The sequence below is a fragment of the Rhinichthys klamathensis genome, unplaced genomic scaffold, assembly GCF_029890125.1.
Source record: "Rhinichthys klamathensis goyatoka isolate OS25496 unplaced genomic scaffold, OSU_Roscu_1.1 h1tg000341l_1, whole genome shotgun sequence".
NCBI classification, from domain to species: Eukaryota; Metazoa; Chordata; class Actinopteri; order Cypriniformes; family Leuciscidae; genus Rhinichthys; species Rhinichthys klamathensis.
In genome coordinates this window covers 1,038,414-1,058,260 of record NW_026606855.1, presented here as the reverse complement: position 1 = coordinate 1,058,260, position 19,847 = coordinate 1,038,414, and the positions used below count along the sequence as shown (strand labels likewise).

The 19,847-nt window shown below is 39.3% G+C and overlaps 1 protein-coding gene across 2 annotated transcripts in view; it reads right to left on the bottom strand.

Moving 5' to 3' along the window:
• Positions 1-19,847, bottom strand: part of syt7a (synaptotagmin VIIa) — a 143,347-nt gene that overhangs the window by 24,877 nt on the left and 98,623 nt on the right. For both annotated transcript variants that reach the window (XM_056272636.1, XM_056272635.1), the window contains one exon: positions 2,031-2,147. In XM_056272636.1, the coding sequence (XP_056128611.1) occupies positions 2,031-2,147 (117 nt within the window). The remainder of the gene's footprint in view (positions 1-2,030; positions 2,148-19,847) is intronic.

The window sequence follows — 19,847 nt, the reverse complement described above, 5'->3', positions numbered from 1 at the left end:
CATGCAGTAAAGACCGCACCAGTTCACATCTCAGTAGGAAGTTAGTCACAGTATCTCACAGCTCATTGGCCGAGCCCTGGCCCACACAGCCACCAATGGCATTCAAACACCCCGTTAGCCTCAGGTGAGTCTCATTAGCATGATTAATGAGCTCATTACTTATTAGCGACATACAGCTGAACATACAGCTTGTTCATTTACTCCATATCAGATATTCTGAAGCTCTCTTCCAAAAGAAACCGGCGCGTTCCCTGTTTCTCAAGATACAGGTGGAGGTGAACGCAGCCTAACCATGTTTTGACAAAATTATTATGCAAAATTGCATCTTTCGATGAGAAGACAATGTGAAGAGCTAAGACAGAATACGTTTAAATGGTGGATGGTGACTATATGTGATCACTTATTGAAAATGATTAATTAAAAACACACTTTTACACAATTTGTCTGTACTATATTTATTCTAATTAAAGTATGCTGTTAGTTTAGTATATGGTTTATGCATCAACACTGAAAAAGTATCGTCAAAATTGTTCAATCTAATTAAAAAATGGGCTATTTAAATTTTATTATTTGTATGTGCTACATTTTTAAGGCTGGTAACATTGCAATGTAAACATGACGTTCTTGTCGATACTGAAAAGAATTGGTAAAATATTTCAATCTAGTAAAAAATGTACTATTTTATTTGTAAGCGCAATGTGTTTTTAAGGCTTCGAGTAAACATGACAACATGCTAATAGTAAAATCAACTGAAAGTGTTTCTCATGTAGTTCTCATATAGCCACATGCTAACATCAAACAGTTGTAATATAAATAGTTAAAAATGCACTATTTAATTCATAACTTGTTTGTACGGTGTATTTTATGATAATTTAAGTTTTGTCCTGATAGCTTACTAGCATGCTATCATCAAACTCTTCCAGAATCGGCTGAAAGTTCGGTCATTCTTGCATTTAGCATCTATGCTGAAGCAATTTGATAAAATACTACAACGGAATTAAAAATGGTTTATTTTATTCCTTCGTATGCTTTCGCCGGCGTCGCTAACGCCATGCTAAAATAAAATCGACTGGAAGTGCCATTTCTCCTAGTTCTCATGAGCATTGCTATTTAGGCACATGCTAGCATCAAACTATTGGAATATAATTAGTTTAAAAATGATATTTTATAAACTTGTCGATACAGTTGCATGATTCCAGCAGTTCTCGTAGATATAGTGCCGTTTAGCATTGATACTGCAAAGAATTGATAAAGTGGTTAAATCTAATTGGGCTATTTTTAAGGGTAGCCTACTACAATGTAAACATGACAACATGCTAATCATTCGATTAGCAGTATGCTAATGCCAAACTTTACTGAAGGTGCGTCCCAAATCGCGTACTTGTGCTCTACTCTATGCCATTTTGTAGTATAAATAGTGCGAGTAGAGCGTTCACAATACACAAATACCCGGATGAACTTATTTAAAACGAAAAAACGAAGTGTGGAACGGTGGACACTTCATGCCCTCGACTGTCGCAGCTTTAATTACGTAGCGGAGGGGGAGGGGCTATCAGACTCCGATGTTGAAAGACAAAATAAACGTATAAAGTTCATACATACATGGTTGAATACATAGTGCAAGTACATAGTGTATAAGTGCATTATTTGGGACACATTGAGTCAATTCCCATGTGTAGTGTTCTTTTGTTCACCTGACATGTGAAGTTGCTGCCTATGAAGTGCACTACAAATAAGTCACTTAAGAGATTTGGCTGCCCATGTTGGCAGTCGATACCATGACGGCTCACTAGCGTTTTGGAACAGAGCTTGAGAGAATCTACTAACTCGCATTACGACATGAAAGCGAGAGCGGCGCGCCGCTGTGTCTGTATCTGCTGCCTCGGAGCCTGTGGCACATACACGCTATGCTGGGTATTACCCACAATCCCCTGCTCTCTAGCAGGAGCTCTACCGCTTGCTGTGGGTTGGTCAAACATGTAATGCATCTCTCCACACACACACACACACACACATATTCTGACAGATACCTCTTGTCAGGGGGGGTTTCTTGACTGGGCGGTACTTCCTGTAGGTCTGGAAGATTGGCAAAGTCGTCATGCTCGGCCAATCCGATCGCGAGAGAGAGAACCACCATTTTTCCTTCCCTTCACCAAGAAAATGAGACACAAAACAGAGAGAGAGCAGAAAGAGAGACCAGTAAAGTGCAGAGAGGAAGAGTCGAGAGCGAGAGGAAACACAAGAACAAGAAACTGTTATTATGCAGCAGATAATATTAGTGTTGAGTTGAGCATATCAGCCCCGTTCCTCAGACCGCACCGCACATGTTCTGTTTTACAGCGGCTGATTCGTCAATATGCACTCATTTGCATTTTGCATGTTAACTTTGGTTGTATCTCAATGGCAAACCTGTGCTTACCAATACAAGTAGAGTTAAAGTCGGCATGAAACGGTGTTACAAATGCAGGTATTCGAATCGAAAATGTGTGAAATACAAATTCTCCAGTCATTCCCGTCGCGTTTAGAGCTGATCTTGATGAAAACAGGCCCGTAAACACTCAAACTCACATTCTCTCGCACACACACATTGATTTACTGTCCTCGTCACTCAACACATTCACCGTCTCCCTCGTTCACTGGTGTTTTCATCCTTCTCTCTTCTCTCTCTCTCTCTCTCTCCTCAGCCTTAATTGAGGCCCGTTAGAGAGATCTGGACTAATTGTTTCTATTTGAGAGTGCAGAGAGTGTGTGTGTGTGAGGTGTCGGCACTGAGCTGCTGCTTTCTGGGTCACTGCTCACCCTCTATCTCCTCTCCTCTTCTCTTCTCTTTCTTACATTCTTCAATTTTCTCTCTACTTACAAATCCCCCTCATCTCTGAGCCTGGACCTTTCTCTAATATCCTGCTATTAAACTCCTCTTAAACAGCTTTTGAAAGCTTTCATCTGTCCCTCCTGATCTTAAAGGAACAGTTCACATGAAAATTATTAGGTTCACAAACACAAATAGTTACAAACCAATATTATATGTGTACTGTATGTGTGTGTGCAAATTATAAATATACATAAATAATACATTTAACTATCATATACACTCACCTAAAGGATTATTAGGAACACCATACTAATACTGTGTTTGACCCCCTTTCGCCTTCAGAACTGCCTTAATTCTACGTGGCATTGATTCAACAAGGTGCTGAAAGCATTCTGTAGAAATGTTGGCCCATATTGATAGGATAGCATCTTGCAGTTGATGGAGATTTGTGGGATGCACATCCAGGGCACGAAGCTCCCGTTCCACCACATCCCAAAGATGCTCTATTGGGTTGAGATCTGGTGACTGTGGGGGCCATTTTAGTACAGTGAACTCATTGTCATGTTCAAGAAACCAATTTGAAATGATTCGAGCTTTGTGACATGGTGCATTCTCCTGCTGGAAGTAGCCATCAGAGGATGGGTACATGGTGGCCATAAAGGGATGGACATGGTCAGAAACAATGCTCAGGTAGGCCGTGGCATTTAAACGATGCCCAATTGGCACTAAGGGGCCTAAAGTGTGCCAAGAAAACATCCCCCACACCATTACACCACCACCACCAGCCTGCACAGTGGTAACAAGGCATGATGGATCCATGTTCTCATTCTGTTTACGCCAAATTCTGACTCTACCATCTGAATGTCTCAACAGAAATGGAGACTCAATCAGACCAGGCAACATTTTTCCAGTCTTCAACTGTCCAATTTTGGTGAGCTCTTGCAAATTGTAGCCTCTTTTTCCTATTTGTAGTGGAGATGAGTGGTGCCCGGTGGGGTCTTCTGCTGTTGTAGCCCATCCGCCTCAAGGTTGTGCGTGTTGTGGCTTCACAAATGCTTTGCTGCATACCTCGGTTGTAACGGGTGGTTATTTCAGTCAAAGTTGCTCTTCTATAAGCTTGAATCAGTCGGCCCATTCTCCTCTGACCTCTAGCATCAACAAGGCATTTTCGCCCACAGGACTGCCGCATACTAGATGTTTTTCCCTTTTCACACCATTCTTTGTAAACCCTAGAAATGGTTGTGCGTGAAAATCCCAGTAACTGACCAGATTGTGAAATACTCAGACTGGCCCGTCTGGCACCAACAACCATGCCACGCTCAAAATTGCTTAAATCACCTTTCTTTCCCATTCTGACATTCAGTTTGGAGTTCAGGAGATTGTCTTGACCAGGACCACATCCCTAAATGCATTGAAGCAACTGCCATGTGATTGGTTGATTAGATAATTGCATTAATGAGAAATTGAACGAGTGTTCCAAATAATCCTTTAGGTGAGTGTACAGTATATATGAATAATAAATTTTGGAATTTTATATAATTAGTTGTTTTATATATATATTAAACATTGAATATTCAAATGTGAATGTTGTGCAATTAAAAATTTCTCTATTTAATTTCTTTTCTTTTCATACAGACAATATACATACGTATTACAAACGTACAATATATATTTACACACACACACACACACACACACACACACACACACACACACACACACACACACACAAAGATATATACATATGAAATTCATCTGTCATCATAAATGTCATCTTTATCAAATCACAGAATTTTCAATTTTTATATTGTAAATTATGCTTTTAATGTGTTATTTTTGATGAATAAAATACTTCATTAAATCATTTTGGGATTAATTTTGGGACGAAATTTAATTCCATCTTTGAAATATCGCTTTATGTTCCACAGAAAAACAACAACAGCAAGCGGGTTTGAAACGACATGAAAGTGAGTAAAGGGTGACAGTATTTTCATTTTCAGGTGAACTGTTCCTTTAAATTCTAACCTCGTCATATGGCATTATGCTCTCTCTCTTCACTTCCTTTCCTTCTCCTCGTATCTAAAGTGGTTTTAATACTCTCTAACCCCCCTCCACTTCCCCAACTTCCATTTCTTCCCTCTCTCTCCTGCTGTAAATCCATCCATTCCTTCATATTCTCTTGGGCTTCCCTCCATTTTGGCCCACTCCGGCTATTTTTGCCTTTCAGAATTTAATGGCTGCAAAAAATAGCTCCTGGCTGGAGCGACTACACACTCGCACACGCACAACACATACTCATGTGCGCACAACAGACAGGAATCATTATTGTCAAAGCAATAAAAAGAAGCACTTTTCCGGTGAAAGCCGGACGGCGAATGTTCTGGGATGTTAACAGGACCGTCGCTGACCACTGATAACACACCAACAACCCTCAATTACACCCCACCTCCCCCTTCCTCACGCCTTCCCTTTCTTCTTCTCTTTTTCTGTCTCTATATCAGACCCGAGGCCATGTATGTGTGTCAATGACATCCCCCTTTAACCAGCGGAGATGAAATATTTAGTCTTCCCAGCATAAACGGAACACGGATGTTTTCTAACTGGCTTTCTTCCATACTATTTTTGCAGTATGAACATTGTTCACAGTTTGTGAATTCTGTATGCATGAAATTACCAGAGAAATACACCATTTGCAAAATGGGAAGTATGCAAACCTCCTCAATACAATGCATTTAACTTGACTTTATATTTGAACTCTATGTTTCAATCCGGCTATTTTTAAGCGAATTTTAGGAAATCGGATGGAAAGGATGCTGGATGGTAATGCAAAGATGCTAAATGTGTAGGATTTTCTTTAAGCCGATGTGCGTAAACTACGACGGAAACACATTCACCGAATAAATCCCTCGAAGCGCAACAAAAACTCAGGTGACTTTGCCTCGACAGAGGATGTGATTGGATATGTGGACTAACCAGCGGACCAATCGCATCACAGCATCTCAAATGTTGATTTGGTCGTTCTAAAATGCCTGAACCAAAGTCTGCAATCAGGAGGATTTGGTTTAATTCTCTCAGAAGCGTCTCACACGATTGCATTTCCACACACCAGGCACAAGAGAACATGACAGCGTTTATTTACACCCGGCTGGGGGACTACCGATGAAAATTAGCACTTTTGAGCTAACTCGGGTACATTTACATTGTTTTAATGTTGATTAACGTACACTCACTGTCCCCTTTCAAATAAAGAGAAAATGAAAATGAAAATTGCTTTGTTTTATTTAGTCATTTATGATGTACGAAAAAGAGCCACAGTGGCTTCCCCGATTGCAGCAACTTCCATTTTTATTACAGATATTGTGCACCAAATTTCTAGGAAGTGACGATTTTGTTCTGTTGAACACATGATGGGATGGAAGCGGTGCTTTATTCGCAAGTGTTTATGCGATATTCCCATTTTCCGCATAAGTTAAATTCGCAACTTTGGCTACTGACTCTATTTCGTCTCTTTCTCCAGTTCATTATTTGATCAAACTCCCAAAATTTGAGTAAAAAAGTGAAATAATCTGGTTTAGTTTATGAGGTGAGCACTCATGCTTAATTAAACATGCAATGCAGTCCTTTCATGTGATGAGAATATAGCATACTAGTTTGAAACATTTAACAATGCATACTGTATAGTACTGTATTAAAGGAGAACTCCGGTCAATTTTAACATTGAGCTCATTTTTTTGTACATTTGGAGTGCTGTCAGTACAGACAAAAACGACAAAAATCGGTGTTGCCTACACCGTGTTATCCTCTTTTTAAAATTCGCACCCTGTTGACTTCAATGGGGCAAGTTCTAAACCTGCTTTTAGCCTCTTAACATCCTTGATTTGTCATTACAAGTGCACAGCCATGTGAGTGGTGTTATTAAGAGTGACCACGGTCAATCTGACTGCAGTAGATCTGAAAGATATTAATAAAAATGATGTTAATTCAGCCAGCTCACATACCTGTATTTACTTCCTGTTTTCGTTCGAAGTCCACAGTAGTCGATTGTCGAGTTCGCGCGCGCGCGATCATCAATGATCAATGATTCAAATTTTTGTACTCTTATTATTGTACTCAAATAATTTCTACTCTGTACTGACAGCACTCCAAATGTACAAAAAAATGAGCTCAATGTTAAAATTGACCGGAGTTCTCCTTTAACAGTTATCAATACTGGAAATGGAAGGACAAATGTAGTAGGTCATCCGTTATTCAATGCATACAGTGTGCATAAAAAATGTAATGCATACTAAATCTGCATACTGTGCACAGCAAACTGCAGCAATAGTATAGTATGCTATTCTGAACCTCAGACAAAACCCCATATTTCCTCACTTTCTTTCTGTTTTCATTTCATTCTCTGTCCTGGGGTAACAATCCATTTTCAGAGTAATGATTCAGAGGACAGAAAATCAATGCTTCAGGGTTAACGTGAATCTGTAGCAAAGACTTTAAACTCAACACCTGCCTGCGTACGTACACTATCAAACGCACATAAACAAACCGTGGAAACAAACGCGTATAACCAAACGGAAGACAGATCTTACCGAATAGTTCACCCAAAAATCATTTACTCACCCACTCAATGTTAATGAGCTGCACGATTAATCTTTAAAAGATTGCGATCTCGACTCAAACATGCATGAAAAACAGCTTCACAAACAGCCTTTTCAAACACACGGTATCTTATTTCTGTGTTAAACATTCAAATAATCACAGAAGCACTGAGATAAAACATTATATTTCGGATTTAAACACTGATGTCTACGGTAGAGATCAAAACACAGTAACTTCAAATAACGATTGTTTTGGCGACAAGTGACTGTTAAAAATGTATGTCATTGAATCATTCATTTAAGAGATTTGTTCAAAAACACTGATTCCTCCGGTAATGAAACAAGGGAAGTATTTGTAGTCATTGATTCATTCATTTAACCCGATTAAAAAAATAAATAATTCATTCATATTAATTAAACATTTAAATAAACTGCAGTAATTAATATTTTGTCAGAACCTCTAGTAAATTACATGCTATTTTGTTTAGAAGTCTGTTCAGAATCATGATCTCTATTTGAAACAAAAAATCGTGATCCTCAATTTATCCAGAATCGTGCAGCTTTAACATTATTACATAATCATATAAATCAAAGTCTCCAGAGACAGCCAATATGAAAAAATAGCAAAACATTACATAGAATTTGTCCAATAGACTTGTGTGCTATATCACAAGTCTTTTGAAATTATTATTGACTATTCTGGACTACTTTTTGCCCATAAAGCAGCATAAAAATCATACAGTTTTCGAACGACATAACTGAGTCAATGATGACAGAATTTCAATATATTAATAAGTACCATAACAGTGTTTAAGAAGTGTATCTGAAAAAAAATGTAAATATCACAGGTTGGACTGCCTTAATGGCATCGTAGAAAATATTCTACAGCCTTTCAGGAGAAATTATGTTTCAAACCTGTCATAACAAGCTGTTGACCTAGAAACACCTAGCTTATTCATCACTAAATCGCTGTTTAAATGTGAAAATTACAGGCCTTTTCTCACACCGACCCCGCTCAGGAAAGCATCTATTATAATTCAATTAAATACGTCACAACAGAGCCAGACGTCACTTACACACAACTGAGGCAGGCTTATAAATTCAACCATGTTACATCACTTGAGAACCATGAAATCCATCAATCATGCCGATTTGCTGTGTGTTCACGTGTGGATAATCTTGGGAAATTAGATGATGTTCAGTCGCGTTAATTGTTTGTCATTTAAGCTGAGACCTGCCCTCCCTTCCTTCGCAGGTCACGCAGTAGCAGCCGGAGAGATTTACAGAGACGGCCGGAGCATCTATCGAAGACCTGTAGCCCTTGTCAAGCTAGCGTAATGTGCCGCGGTTGGTTGAAAGTCTGCTGTCCTGCACTCGATAACTCACAGCTATTCTAGGGAATTATGTTTCAGACTTTCCTAATGAATAAACAACCCTGTTTGAAAACAAAAGACTGAACATGAGGGATATTAAAGGGATTGTTCACCCAAAAATGAATATTTTGCCATCATTTACTCACCCTCATTTCGTTTTAAACTCCGTATGACTTCTTTCTTTCTTTCATGAAACACAAAATTTAATTGTTTTAAAAAATAATGGCGTTTCTTTTCCATAGAACGAAAGCCTAAAGTGAACAAAAAACCAACCTAAAAGTAGTCATGCACAATGCACAAGCCTTTAAGAAAAAGACAGAAATTAAAGTTGTTTTACTCCGCTGCAGCTTTCAAATGTCATTTACATGTGGACATTTTAAAACTTTGGGGTGTCAAGATGCTTTGTAACATGTGTGATGCCACACACAATTAGTTTATCCATGTTTTGCAACCAAAAGTGCCATGGTTTAGTTGGAAAACTCAACATTTGAGAACTATGGAAGGGAAGATCAGTGAATTCAGTAAATATCAGTACATTTGACTTGTATATAAGCATATATATGACTTTAAAGAAGTTTATGGTGTTTAGAAAGAAGAAAGTCAAACGGTTTGGGAGTGAAATGACAACATGACATCATGACTTTGCGTAAACATACACGCCACTTTCAAGTCAAGTGGCGTGTTCTATACGCATTTTGAGCTATCCGCGTGTGTGTCCACGCCAAATTAACCGTCATCTTTTGCGTGTATGTGTACGCCGTTAAATGTCCGAGTGATTCCGCGTGTATGTGTACGCCGTTAAATGTCCGAGTGAATTCGCGTGTATGTGTACGCCGTTAAATGTCCGAGTGATTCCGCGTGTATGTGTACGCGTTAAATGTCCGAGCGAAACGAAGCAAAATGTATATTTACATCTGTGGAGCAATATTTTTTTTCCCTAGGATGGTAGGGGAAGACTCATAAATGGTATTAACCCCAGTGACGGGTAGGTTTAGGGACGGGGTTGGGGTAGGTCATATATTTATATATACAGTAATGTAACGTTAAGTCAAGGCGTTGATAAACACGCTGAAAAGCGATTATGCGTGTTGATAGCACGCCAAAAATAAAAATACGAATTGGCGTGTCATACATACACTGTAAAAAAAAAACTGTTGTTTTTACAGGAAAACGCTGGCAGCTGTGGTTACCAGAGAATTCCTGTAAAAAATACAGCAGCACCGTAGATAACTTTACGGAAGAAATATGTAAATTGATTTACAGTGAATGAAATTACGGCTGAATCACATTAAAAAACTGTTAAGTCTACAATTTTTTTTTGTTAATTTCACGTAACTGTGTTGTATATAAATAGACAATTTCCTGTATTTTTTACATGTAATAATTGCTTATTGTGCATCAATAAATGATCAAATTAACAGGGAAATATCAAACAAAAAACTAATTTAAACTGGTAAAACAACAGTAAAACTTTGCATTTTAAATGGAGATGTCCTGTATATTATACATACAATATCCATAATATGTTGTATTTTTTATGTTTTAATAATGAAGTTATATTGTGGTAAATTTAAAAAATACATCTTGAAATAAGAAGAGAGGAAAATATCACTTTTGCTAAGTTTATTTGACAGCCATCAAAATAGTTGTAAACAATTGGATGCATTTTTTTTTTTCAAACTAAGTTTGAAAAGTTATTTAACAAAGTTTAAGTGCCAGGCACACAACAACAACAACTCACAGGCATAAAACAATTGGCCCATTTTTTTTCAATGTATACAAGATGCAAAGAAGCTTTAAGTGCCAGGCGCACAACAACACAATTTACAGGGAATTTACAATTTTCAGTCAAAGTGTTTGCCATGACAAAGACTCACTTTTAAAATGGTGGCTCAGCTAATTTTAGCTCAAAGACAGCATAGTAACACTTTATATACAATTAGATCTCCATGGAGACAATCAGGTGATGCCAATAGGCCTAGTTACATGTCAGATCTGTGGAGAGGCGAGCCCCCAGGTTTGTTAAGTTTTTTTTTAAAAACAGTTCTAATTGAATAAATGAAAGATACATACAGACCCTCTACCAGGAAGAGTTACAGTGCACCTTTAAGAGTTTAAAACAAATTACATAGTGCCTCAACCATAATACACATTGTGGATTTAACAAAGTGAAAACAGTACCTCTTCTCAAACAAACAGTCAGAGTCAACAGAAAGAGTCCATATTTAGGCTTAACGCCACTCGTGATCGGAGAGTTCCTGTATCAGGGTGAGGACTCGAGGGTTCAAGTTGAGAGGACGCTTGGAGTTTTTATTCTGTACTTTGGTTCCCTTTTCTGGGTTTATTGAGAAAAAACACCTGTAGAATAAAACCATATTAAGCATTTTAGTTGATCAGTAAAAAACTACAGTGTGTCTGTATACATGTGTGTATATATATATATATATATATATATATATATATATATATATATGTTTGTGTGTATGTACGCGTGTGTCTGTATGTGTATGTATGCGTCTCTGTGTGTGTCTGTCTGTAATGTATGTATATGTATGCATGCGTGTGTGTGTGTGTCTGTCTGTATACGCGTGTTTGTGTCTGTCTGTCTGCATGCGCGTGTGTCTGTCTGTGCGCCTGTCTGTGTGTGTGTTGGTCTGTCTGTGCACGTCGTGCCTGTCTATGCACGTGTGTGCGTGCGTGTCTGTCTGTGCCCATGCGTGCCTGTCATTCTGTGCGCGTGCCTGTCTGTGCGTGTGTCTGTCTGCATGTCTGTGTGTGCCTGTCTGTGCGTGTCTGTCTGTCTGCATGCATGTCTGTGTATGTGTGTGCGTGCCTGTCTGTCTGCGCGCATGTCGGTGTGTGTGCGTATCTGTCTGTCTGCGTGCATGTCTGTGTGTGTGCCTATCTGTTTGTGCGCGTGCATCTGTCTGTCTGTCTGCGTGCGTGCCTGTGTGCATGTCTGTGTGTGCGCGTGCCTGTCTGTCTGAACGCATGTGTACGTGCCTGTCTGTGCGCGTGTCTGTCTGCGTGTTCCTTTCTGTGCGTGTGCTTGTCTGTGTATGTGTGTGTGCGTGCATGTCTGTGTGTGCCTATCTGTCTGTCTGTGTGTGTGTGTGCTATCTGTCTGTCTGTGCGCGTGCGTGCCTGTGTGCATGTCTGTGTGTGCGTATCTGTCTGTCTGTGGCGTGCGTGCCTGCCTGTGTGCAAGTCTGTCTGAGTGCGCGTGCGTGCCTGTCTGCATGTGCGTGTCTGTCTGTGTGTGTGCGTGCGTGCCTGTCTGTACGAGTGCGTACCTGTCTGTCTATGCGCATGTGTATTTGTCTGTCTGCATGCGCGTGCGTGCCTGCGTGCATGTCTGTACGAGTGCGTACCTGTCTGCACGTATGTGTGCGTGTCTGTCTGTGTGCATGTCTGTGTGTGTGCCTGCCTGCCTGTCTGTCTGTGCGTATGTGTGCATGTATGTCTGTCTGTCTGTGTGTGTGCGTGCCTGTCTGTACGAGTGTGTACCTGTCTGTCTGTGCGTGTGTGTATATGTCTGTCTGCGTGCGTGCATGTCTGTGTGCCTGTCTGTCTGTGTGCACGTGTCTGTCTGTGTTCATGTCTGTGTGCCTGTCTGTCTGTACGAGTGCGTGCCTGTCTGTGCGTGTCTGTCTGTGTGGCGCGTGTGTGTATGAGGAAAGTAGTAATGAGAAAGCCATGTTTACTCACCTTTGAAGAAACTCCAGAGTTGAAGCCAGCTCAGATGGATAATGGATATTAAAACAGTAGTAGCTCCCGAACATGAGACACAATGCAGAAATGAATGAGGAGATGTTTGTGTTGATTAGGTTCTGATCCAGACTCAGCATGTACCTTGTTGAGGAATAGCAGGACTGTCCTATGAACAAATTGTTTAACAGGTTATATCAATAAGCTCTGCAAATTCTATAAACAGTGCAATAAAAAAAGATTGGAAAAAAAAAGACTTACCACAGACAATAACAGCGGGGGTCAGAGGCACTTGCTCCAGTTGGACCTCTTCTGCCAGACATGTATCTTCTACATGGAAGAACATGGACTCCTCCTCCTCAAAGTAGCTGAGCAGAAGCAGGAGCACCTCTATCACTTCATCTGAGCAGCCAATCTGCAGTCCCCGCATCCTCTGAAGCCTTGCATAATTCTGAAGGAACTTCTTGCTCTTGTTGACACAAACTGTGGTCATGTAGTCGAGAAGCCTTTTTCCCTTCAAATCCAAATTCAGTGTGAATGTCTCTTTGAGGTCAATTCCAGTGAGTTCCTTGAAGTGGACTAACATGCCAAGTTCATCAAACAAAAACGGCCACTCCTCTCTAAGGCATTTGATACTTTTTCCCTGGTTGACATGTTGACGCTGCGTGTAAAACGTGGACTTCATTAGATGTTTTACCTCCTCTGGATTGGCATCAGAGTTTTGGAACATCACCTGGAGTTTTTCCATCTTTTGCTGCTGGCTCTCTTGAGTTTCTTCAATGGGCATAAATTTTACATTCCATTTGATGCACCCGTAAGTGTCCTGCATTGCTGCGGTCTCTTGTAATGGGATCTCGTCTGTCTGGTCTGAGACATCAGTCTGATGTTTTCTTTTTCGTATTTTGGGTGTTGAAGTGCGCCTCACATTTTCAATTCGGTTTTGCAACTGTTTGACAAGGGAATGGTAGCCTGTTCCAACAATATCCCCCTCTATTACATCTTGGAGAGAATTGGGATACTTTGCCACCATTTTTGTTGCAACATCAGTTGAATGCTTTTTTCCTACATGAGGGCATTTGTCCATCATCTCAGTCACAACAATCCGGACCATTTGCCGCCTCAGTTTTGTGCCGGGCCTTTTTCCCCTCTCCAAAGAATGCATCACTTCCTCAGGAAATTTACCCCATGGAATTTTAAAGTTGTCATCCCACTGTGTGTCAAGTCCTGGGCTGCTGGAGGAGGTTGACGATGAAATTGGTGGTGAAACAGAGAGCGATTGGGTAGATGAGGCTTCCACAGATGATAGTGAGCTGTTCTCGGGAGTGTGGTCTTTATAAAAAATAAAAAAAATAATACAAAAAAAGATTATAATGATTCACACTGTACAATAATACACAATGTCCATGTCTGGTTTTGATTTTGAATAGTTGTGTGGTGTTTTTACTTACATTTCTGTTTCCAAACAGAAAGAAACTTTCTGGCTTGTATAGGTCTTAATGCAGTCAACAAATCAGCCTCCGTTATGAACATTAGATCATCATACGTCTCGACTCCAATGGACTGCAAGTGCTCTACCAGGATGTTTTTGTTTATTGCTTGAAGTTGTGGTAGGACTTCCATGATGGCGACATCTAGGAAGGATTGCTCCGAGTCACTCATATTTGCACTGAAGAAAATAATGCCACCTTCAAACAGAACAGAATAAAATATATACAGTAAATACGCTTAAAGGAACACTCCGACTTTTTGGGACTTTAGCCTATTCACCTTATCCCCCAGAGTTAGATAAGTCCATACATACCCTTTTTCATCTCTGTGCGTGCTGTAACTCTATCTGACGCACCCACCGCTAGCCTAGCTTAGCACAAAGACTGGATGTAAATGGTTGCAGCTAGCATACGAATCCAAATAAGTGACAAAATAGCGCAAACATTTTCCTATTTACATGTTGTGATTTGTATAGTCACAGAGTGTACAAAAAAACTACGTCACATGAGACACAGACATATTTTAACCATATAAATACTGGGAACTATATTCTCTGAAGGCGAAGCACTGCTACTTGGGCGGAGGGATAACCGCAGCACCTGAGACGCGCTCTCTGCTCCTCACCACGGCGCGTCTCAGGTGCTGCGGTTATCACTCCGCCCATGTAGCAGTGCTTCGCCTTCAGAGAATATAGTTCCCAGTATTTATATGGTTAAAATATGTCTGTGTCTCATGTGACGTAGTTTTTTGTACACTCTGTGACTATACAAATCACAACATGTAAATAGGAAAATGTTTGCGTTATTTTGTCACTTTTTTGGATTAGTATGCTAGCTGCAACCATTTACATCCAGTCTTTGTGCTAAGCTAGGCTAGCGGTGGGTGCGTCAAACAGACTTATAGCACGCACGGAGATGAAAAAGGTATGTATGGACTTATCTAACTCTGGGGGATAAGGTGAATAGGCTAAAGTCCCAAAAAGTCGGAGTGTTCCTTTAACAGAGCAGGGACATGCATCAGGTAACACTTATATTAATGTCAAACTATTTACAGTGAGAAGAGAGCTTTAATTGGACTTTATTTTGCCACAATACTGTGTTTTAGTGGAATGACTTGGTATCCATCAAGAATGTATGATACCAAAGGATAGAAATCGGGTAGATCATTAATGTTGATACACTGTAACCCAAGACTGTCCTTTGTCACAGAATACAGATGGTATTCTGAGAGGAAGATGCCTTTGTGGAGATCCATCAAAACATACACCGATGTGTCATTTTGAATCAAAATGAGTAGAAGTTCACCAAACTCCATATAATCATCATTTCCGTTCACAAGAAACTGTCCTTTTTTATATGCAGTGCCCTTGTACTGAATGTCTGTGGTAACTGTGGTATTGCTTTCTGAAAAGGCTAACTCCCTGACTGCATGCTTAATAGCGTTACTGTAGAGGTTGGGATAAAACGCACAGCTATCTTTCACTTGCAGTAGTTTAATGCATTCTTGCCCAGCTAAAAGATATGCCTGATACATCTGATGACGCTCTGACAAAGTTTGGCAAATGTTTTTGAAGTTTTTCAAGTGTCTGGCACATCTTTTAAAATAGCTGTGTTTACTTTCAAACCTGAGCGTCCATAACCTTATCAATGGACCAAATTTCAAAAGCAGTGATGAATAATGGCGCAAATAGTGGTGCTTGGGTTTTAGTTGAATTTCAGGAAACAGCATCTTTCTCAATTCCAAATATTCTTGGATCAAAATGTCAAGATATGCTATCTGGGACAAGGAAATGTTCTGAGCACAAATAAGTTCCACAATGTCTTTTAGCTGGAGAGCTAACTGCCATACTTCATCCTCATGTTTTTGCACTTTGTCACCAATCAAAACTGGTAGCAATCTTAAAAGGTTCCAGTTTTGAATGGCTTGCCCTGATAACTTGGCTCCGTCAGGGTTGACAGCACATGGCTTTGTGAGTGATTCAGAACCCTTGTACTTAAACTGTTTGATGCGCCTGTTTAAGAGTGAGTATGTGAACCATTTTTTCTTTTTTATAATGTCCTTCAGGTACAGTGCTAGATCATATGACAAGACTCCTTCAAAGAGCTCATGACCTAAACAAGGTGGGAGACCAGGCTGGGATACGTGAAAAGACTCAAGGGTATTAAAGATAGAGTTTACCTTTATTCCTCTGACGCTTTGAATGTTTTCAGCCTGGAGATCAGCAACAGCCGCGTCATACGTCTCTGGGGTGCGTGGAGGACCACAGACATTCGGATCAGCCTCAAACTCACTTCTTGTGATTTCACAGTACCTGCAAAAATAATGAGAGCGGCTGAAGTTCTCTGTAAACCCACCTATGCAATGAGAACCCAAGTTATCCCCAGCAATACAGTAAAGACCCCCTTTTACTGTTTCTCCATCTACATTTATTCCATCTGTTTCCAAGGATTTCAGATCTGCCAACAACTCTGAGAAAACTTTGGCTACTCCAAAACGCTTAAGGTCACTCTCAACACACAACAAGACTAAAAACATATTATCAGTATTTGAACGCAAATGAATGGGTAAATTTGCTAATGAAAGATAGACTGCAAGAACTTTGTGTGTCTTTTTAGCAGAACCCAGGGGATTCACAATTTCAAACGAATCTTGGTACAAAATCAGTTTGAGGCTTTCAGGGTTTTCATTAAAGAACTGGTGACATTTGAAATTTTGTCCATCATATAAATCCGTAAAAACCTCTGCATCAGGATCTCCAAGCAGTTGTGACTGTGTATTCCTCCCTAAATCTGATTGTAAAAAGCTCTTTAGAGTTTCTTTCACTGGTATGTAGTAAGCACATTTTTGTGTCATGTTTTCATCCATTCCCAATGTCACTTTTTGGGGTTCCGTGTATTTAAACATTTTTGTGAATGTCTGATTTCTGGAGTATGTTGTTCTTAATTGTCTCTGATGACAGGCAGAGAACAAATCTGACTCTTTAATGCAGTCACAGATTTTAGTGACCGTTTCATCTGATAGGCTCATTTCATTTTTTAAAAAAGAACTTACTTTAGTTATTGTAAAGGCTTGACCTAACTCATGCACATTTTGCATTTCCTCAACAATAGTCTGTATAGTAGAGGCAGGAATCAGCAGCTGTCCTTGCAGTTTAAGGTAAAAGAGACAAATGTTTCTGAGATAAGAATGACTATCATTCTCTGGCATATCAATGGCTGCACTAGCTGTTGGCATGGCTTCATGTGTCTTTTCTGAATCATCTGTACTGGCAATGACAAATGGGGGCTGAGGGCGAGTTTCCCTGTACATGTTATCAATATCATCTGGGGAGCATGTTTTATGCTTCCTACACATGTGAGAAGTAAATGATGACTTTTTTGTAAACACGATCGTGCAACCACTTACTGGACATGACACAGACCTGCCCTCTCCAATATGATCATTTAAGTGAGACACTAGTTCTTTCACCGTGTGAAAATGGCGGGAACATAATGAAATGGCGCATTTTAAATCCGCAACAACAGCTATAGGAGCAGCTTGCGGTGCAGGTGCATTGTGTACACGATAATAATGGCCCTTGAAAGCTGAGTAAGTGGTAAATGTTTGACTACAGTTGGCGCCAACACATTTGAAAAGACAACGGGGCTCATTCCTATGCACTCTGCAATGTAGTACATAGCCTCTTAAGGTATCCAAATTCTTTTTACAAAAGACGCAGGTGATCATTTTTAGGATTTCAAGTGTTTGCCTGTGCTATTCAGCTGAGTTATCACGCATTGATCTAGCTAGCTATCTTAAATATCAACTAGTGCTAGCTTAACTTTTAACGTAACTTAACGTTAGCCTAACGTTAACGTTACACCATGGGCATTCAGCACACATTTTCACTTAGTGTCGAAAAAAAGTAGACTTAATGTGAAGCTTACCGTGCAAACGTTAAATTTTCTGGATGAACAGCAGCAGATCCTCCAAAAAACTTGTTGAAATCGTAGATTTGTCCTAAAAGCTTTTAAACTGATAAAGTGGTCCGAAGATTTCTGCAAATGCAGCTCTGGCTCGCGGCTCGTTATTGATGTCACTCGTGCTTCTCCCGCTCTCCTCCCACGATTATCCAATCAGAGACGAGCTTCATATGCGCTATGAAATTCAAAATTAGGTGGACTCAGAGCACAATTAGAGAGAACAAAGACACTGTTAGGTTGTTTAGCCTGTGATAATGATACAATGGTCAATTTATTTATTTTATTTAAAAAAAAAAAAGAAAACGTAAAATTTAAAGACTAAAAGAAACTAATGGTCCGAATATTTCTGCTGCGCCTCTGTTTTTTCTCTAGCAAATGCACTGCAGCTTTGGCTCGCTCGTTATTGACGTCACTCCTCCCGCTCTCCGCCCGCGATTATCCAATCAGAGACGAGCTGCACAATTCAAAATCAGTGCACAATAATAGAGGCACTGTTAGGTTTTAGCCTGTGATAATGATAAAAATGGTAAAAAAAAAATATTTTATTTAATAAATAAATAAATAAATAGAAAACCATTAAGCTAAGTATTACATTAAAATTGAAAGACTAAAAGAAACAAAGCATACAATGATTATGGTTGCGACTGAACAGAAGTGTTACTTTGCACAGGCCTCAATAATTGTAATTCTTTATACACATAGGCTATAAATACAGAATGCTACAAATAAATCATAAAGCGATGTTAGCGAAGGCACCGTTCATTTTTTTTAGCCTGTGATAATGACACAATGCTCAAATTATTACTATTATTTTATCAATAGGCCTATGTAGAAAACCAGTAGGCTAAGTATTAGCCTACATTAAGATTTAAAGACTAAAATAAACATAAGGCATACAGGGATTACTGAACAGTGAACAGAAGTATTACTTTTTATTTTTATTTATTACACACACACACAAGGCTACAATATGCTACAAAATTATAGTCTAAATTATAAAAACAATATTATTATAATTGTAGACATTTTTTATATATAAATAGGTAACCTCTTAGGTTCACATTTATTTTTTGTGTGAAAAAAATGTTATTACCTCAATTTGCATCATTTCATCAATCATGCTAAAAATAGCCTACAGCATAAACTTGTAAAGTGACATACTTTATAGACATACAAATAGTAAAAAATACTATTTGTATTTTTAAAAACATCAGACTAAAACTTTAGTTTTACAATATTTGCATGTCAAATTAACAAAATTGTTTTGTTGTGAGTATTACAGTATTTCTCTGTTTTTGGTATCAATATTTGTAATTTTAACAAATAATTTTGATTATAATCACATATTGTTATTGTAAATATAACAAAATATTATGTTTAACGGTTTACAAAATTTCACTGTGATTTAAACAAAAAAAATATGTTTTTGGGTTTACAATACTTTTCTGTAGGGATTTTACATAGTTTTTCTGTAAATTTCACGGTCATTTTTTACAGTGTACGCCATTTCATGAGATCAGTCTGGATTGAGGGTAAATAAATAGTGACAGAATTTTCATTATGGGGTAAACTGTCCCTTTAAACACAAAAGAAAGACCATTAAACATTCATGAACACACTCACACACGGGCAAACACATGTCCGAACACATATATACATAATATTAGTCCTGGTACCATATCTCCAGCGGTCCCCTGAGGTCCTAAAATGTGACATGTTTAAACCAGCTGAGGCAGAACGCACACAATGTTCAGCCATATAAAACAGAACGTCACAAAACCGCAGATCAGTGCAGAACGCTGAGGGAGGGGGGTAATATCCTGCAGCGGGGGTGAAATATAGTGTGACAGAATGAACAACTGTCTGACAGGGTCTGGAGACAGACAGGTGAAGAGAGAGAGAGAGACAGAGA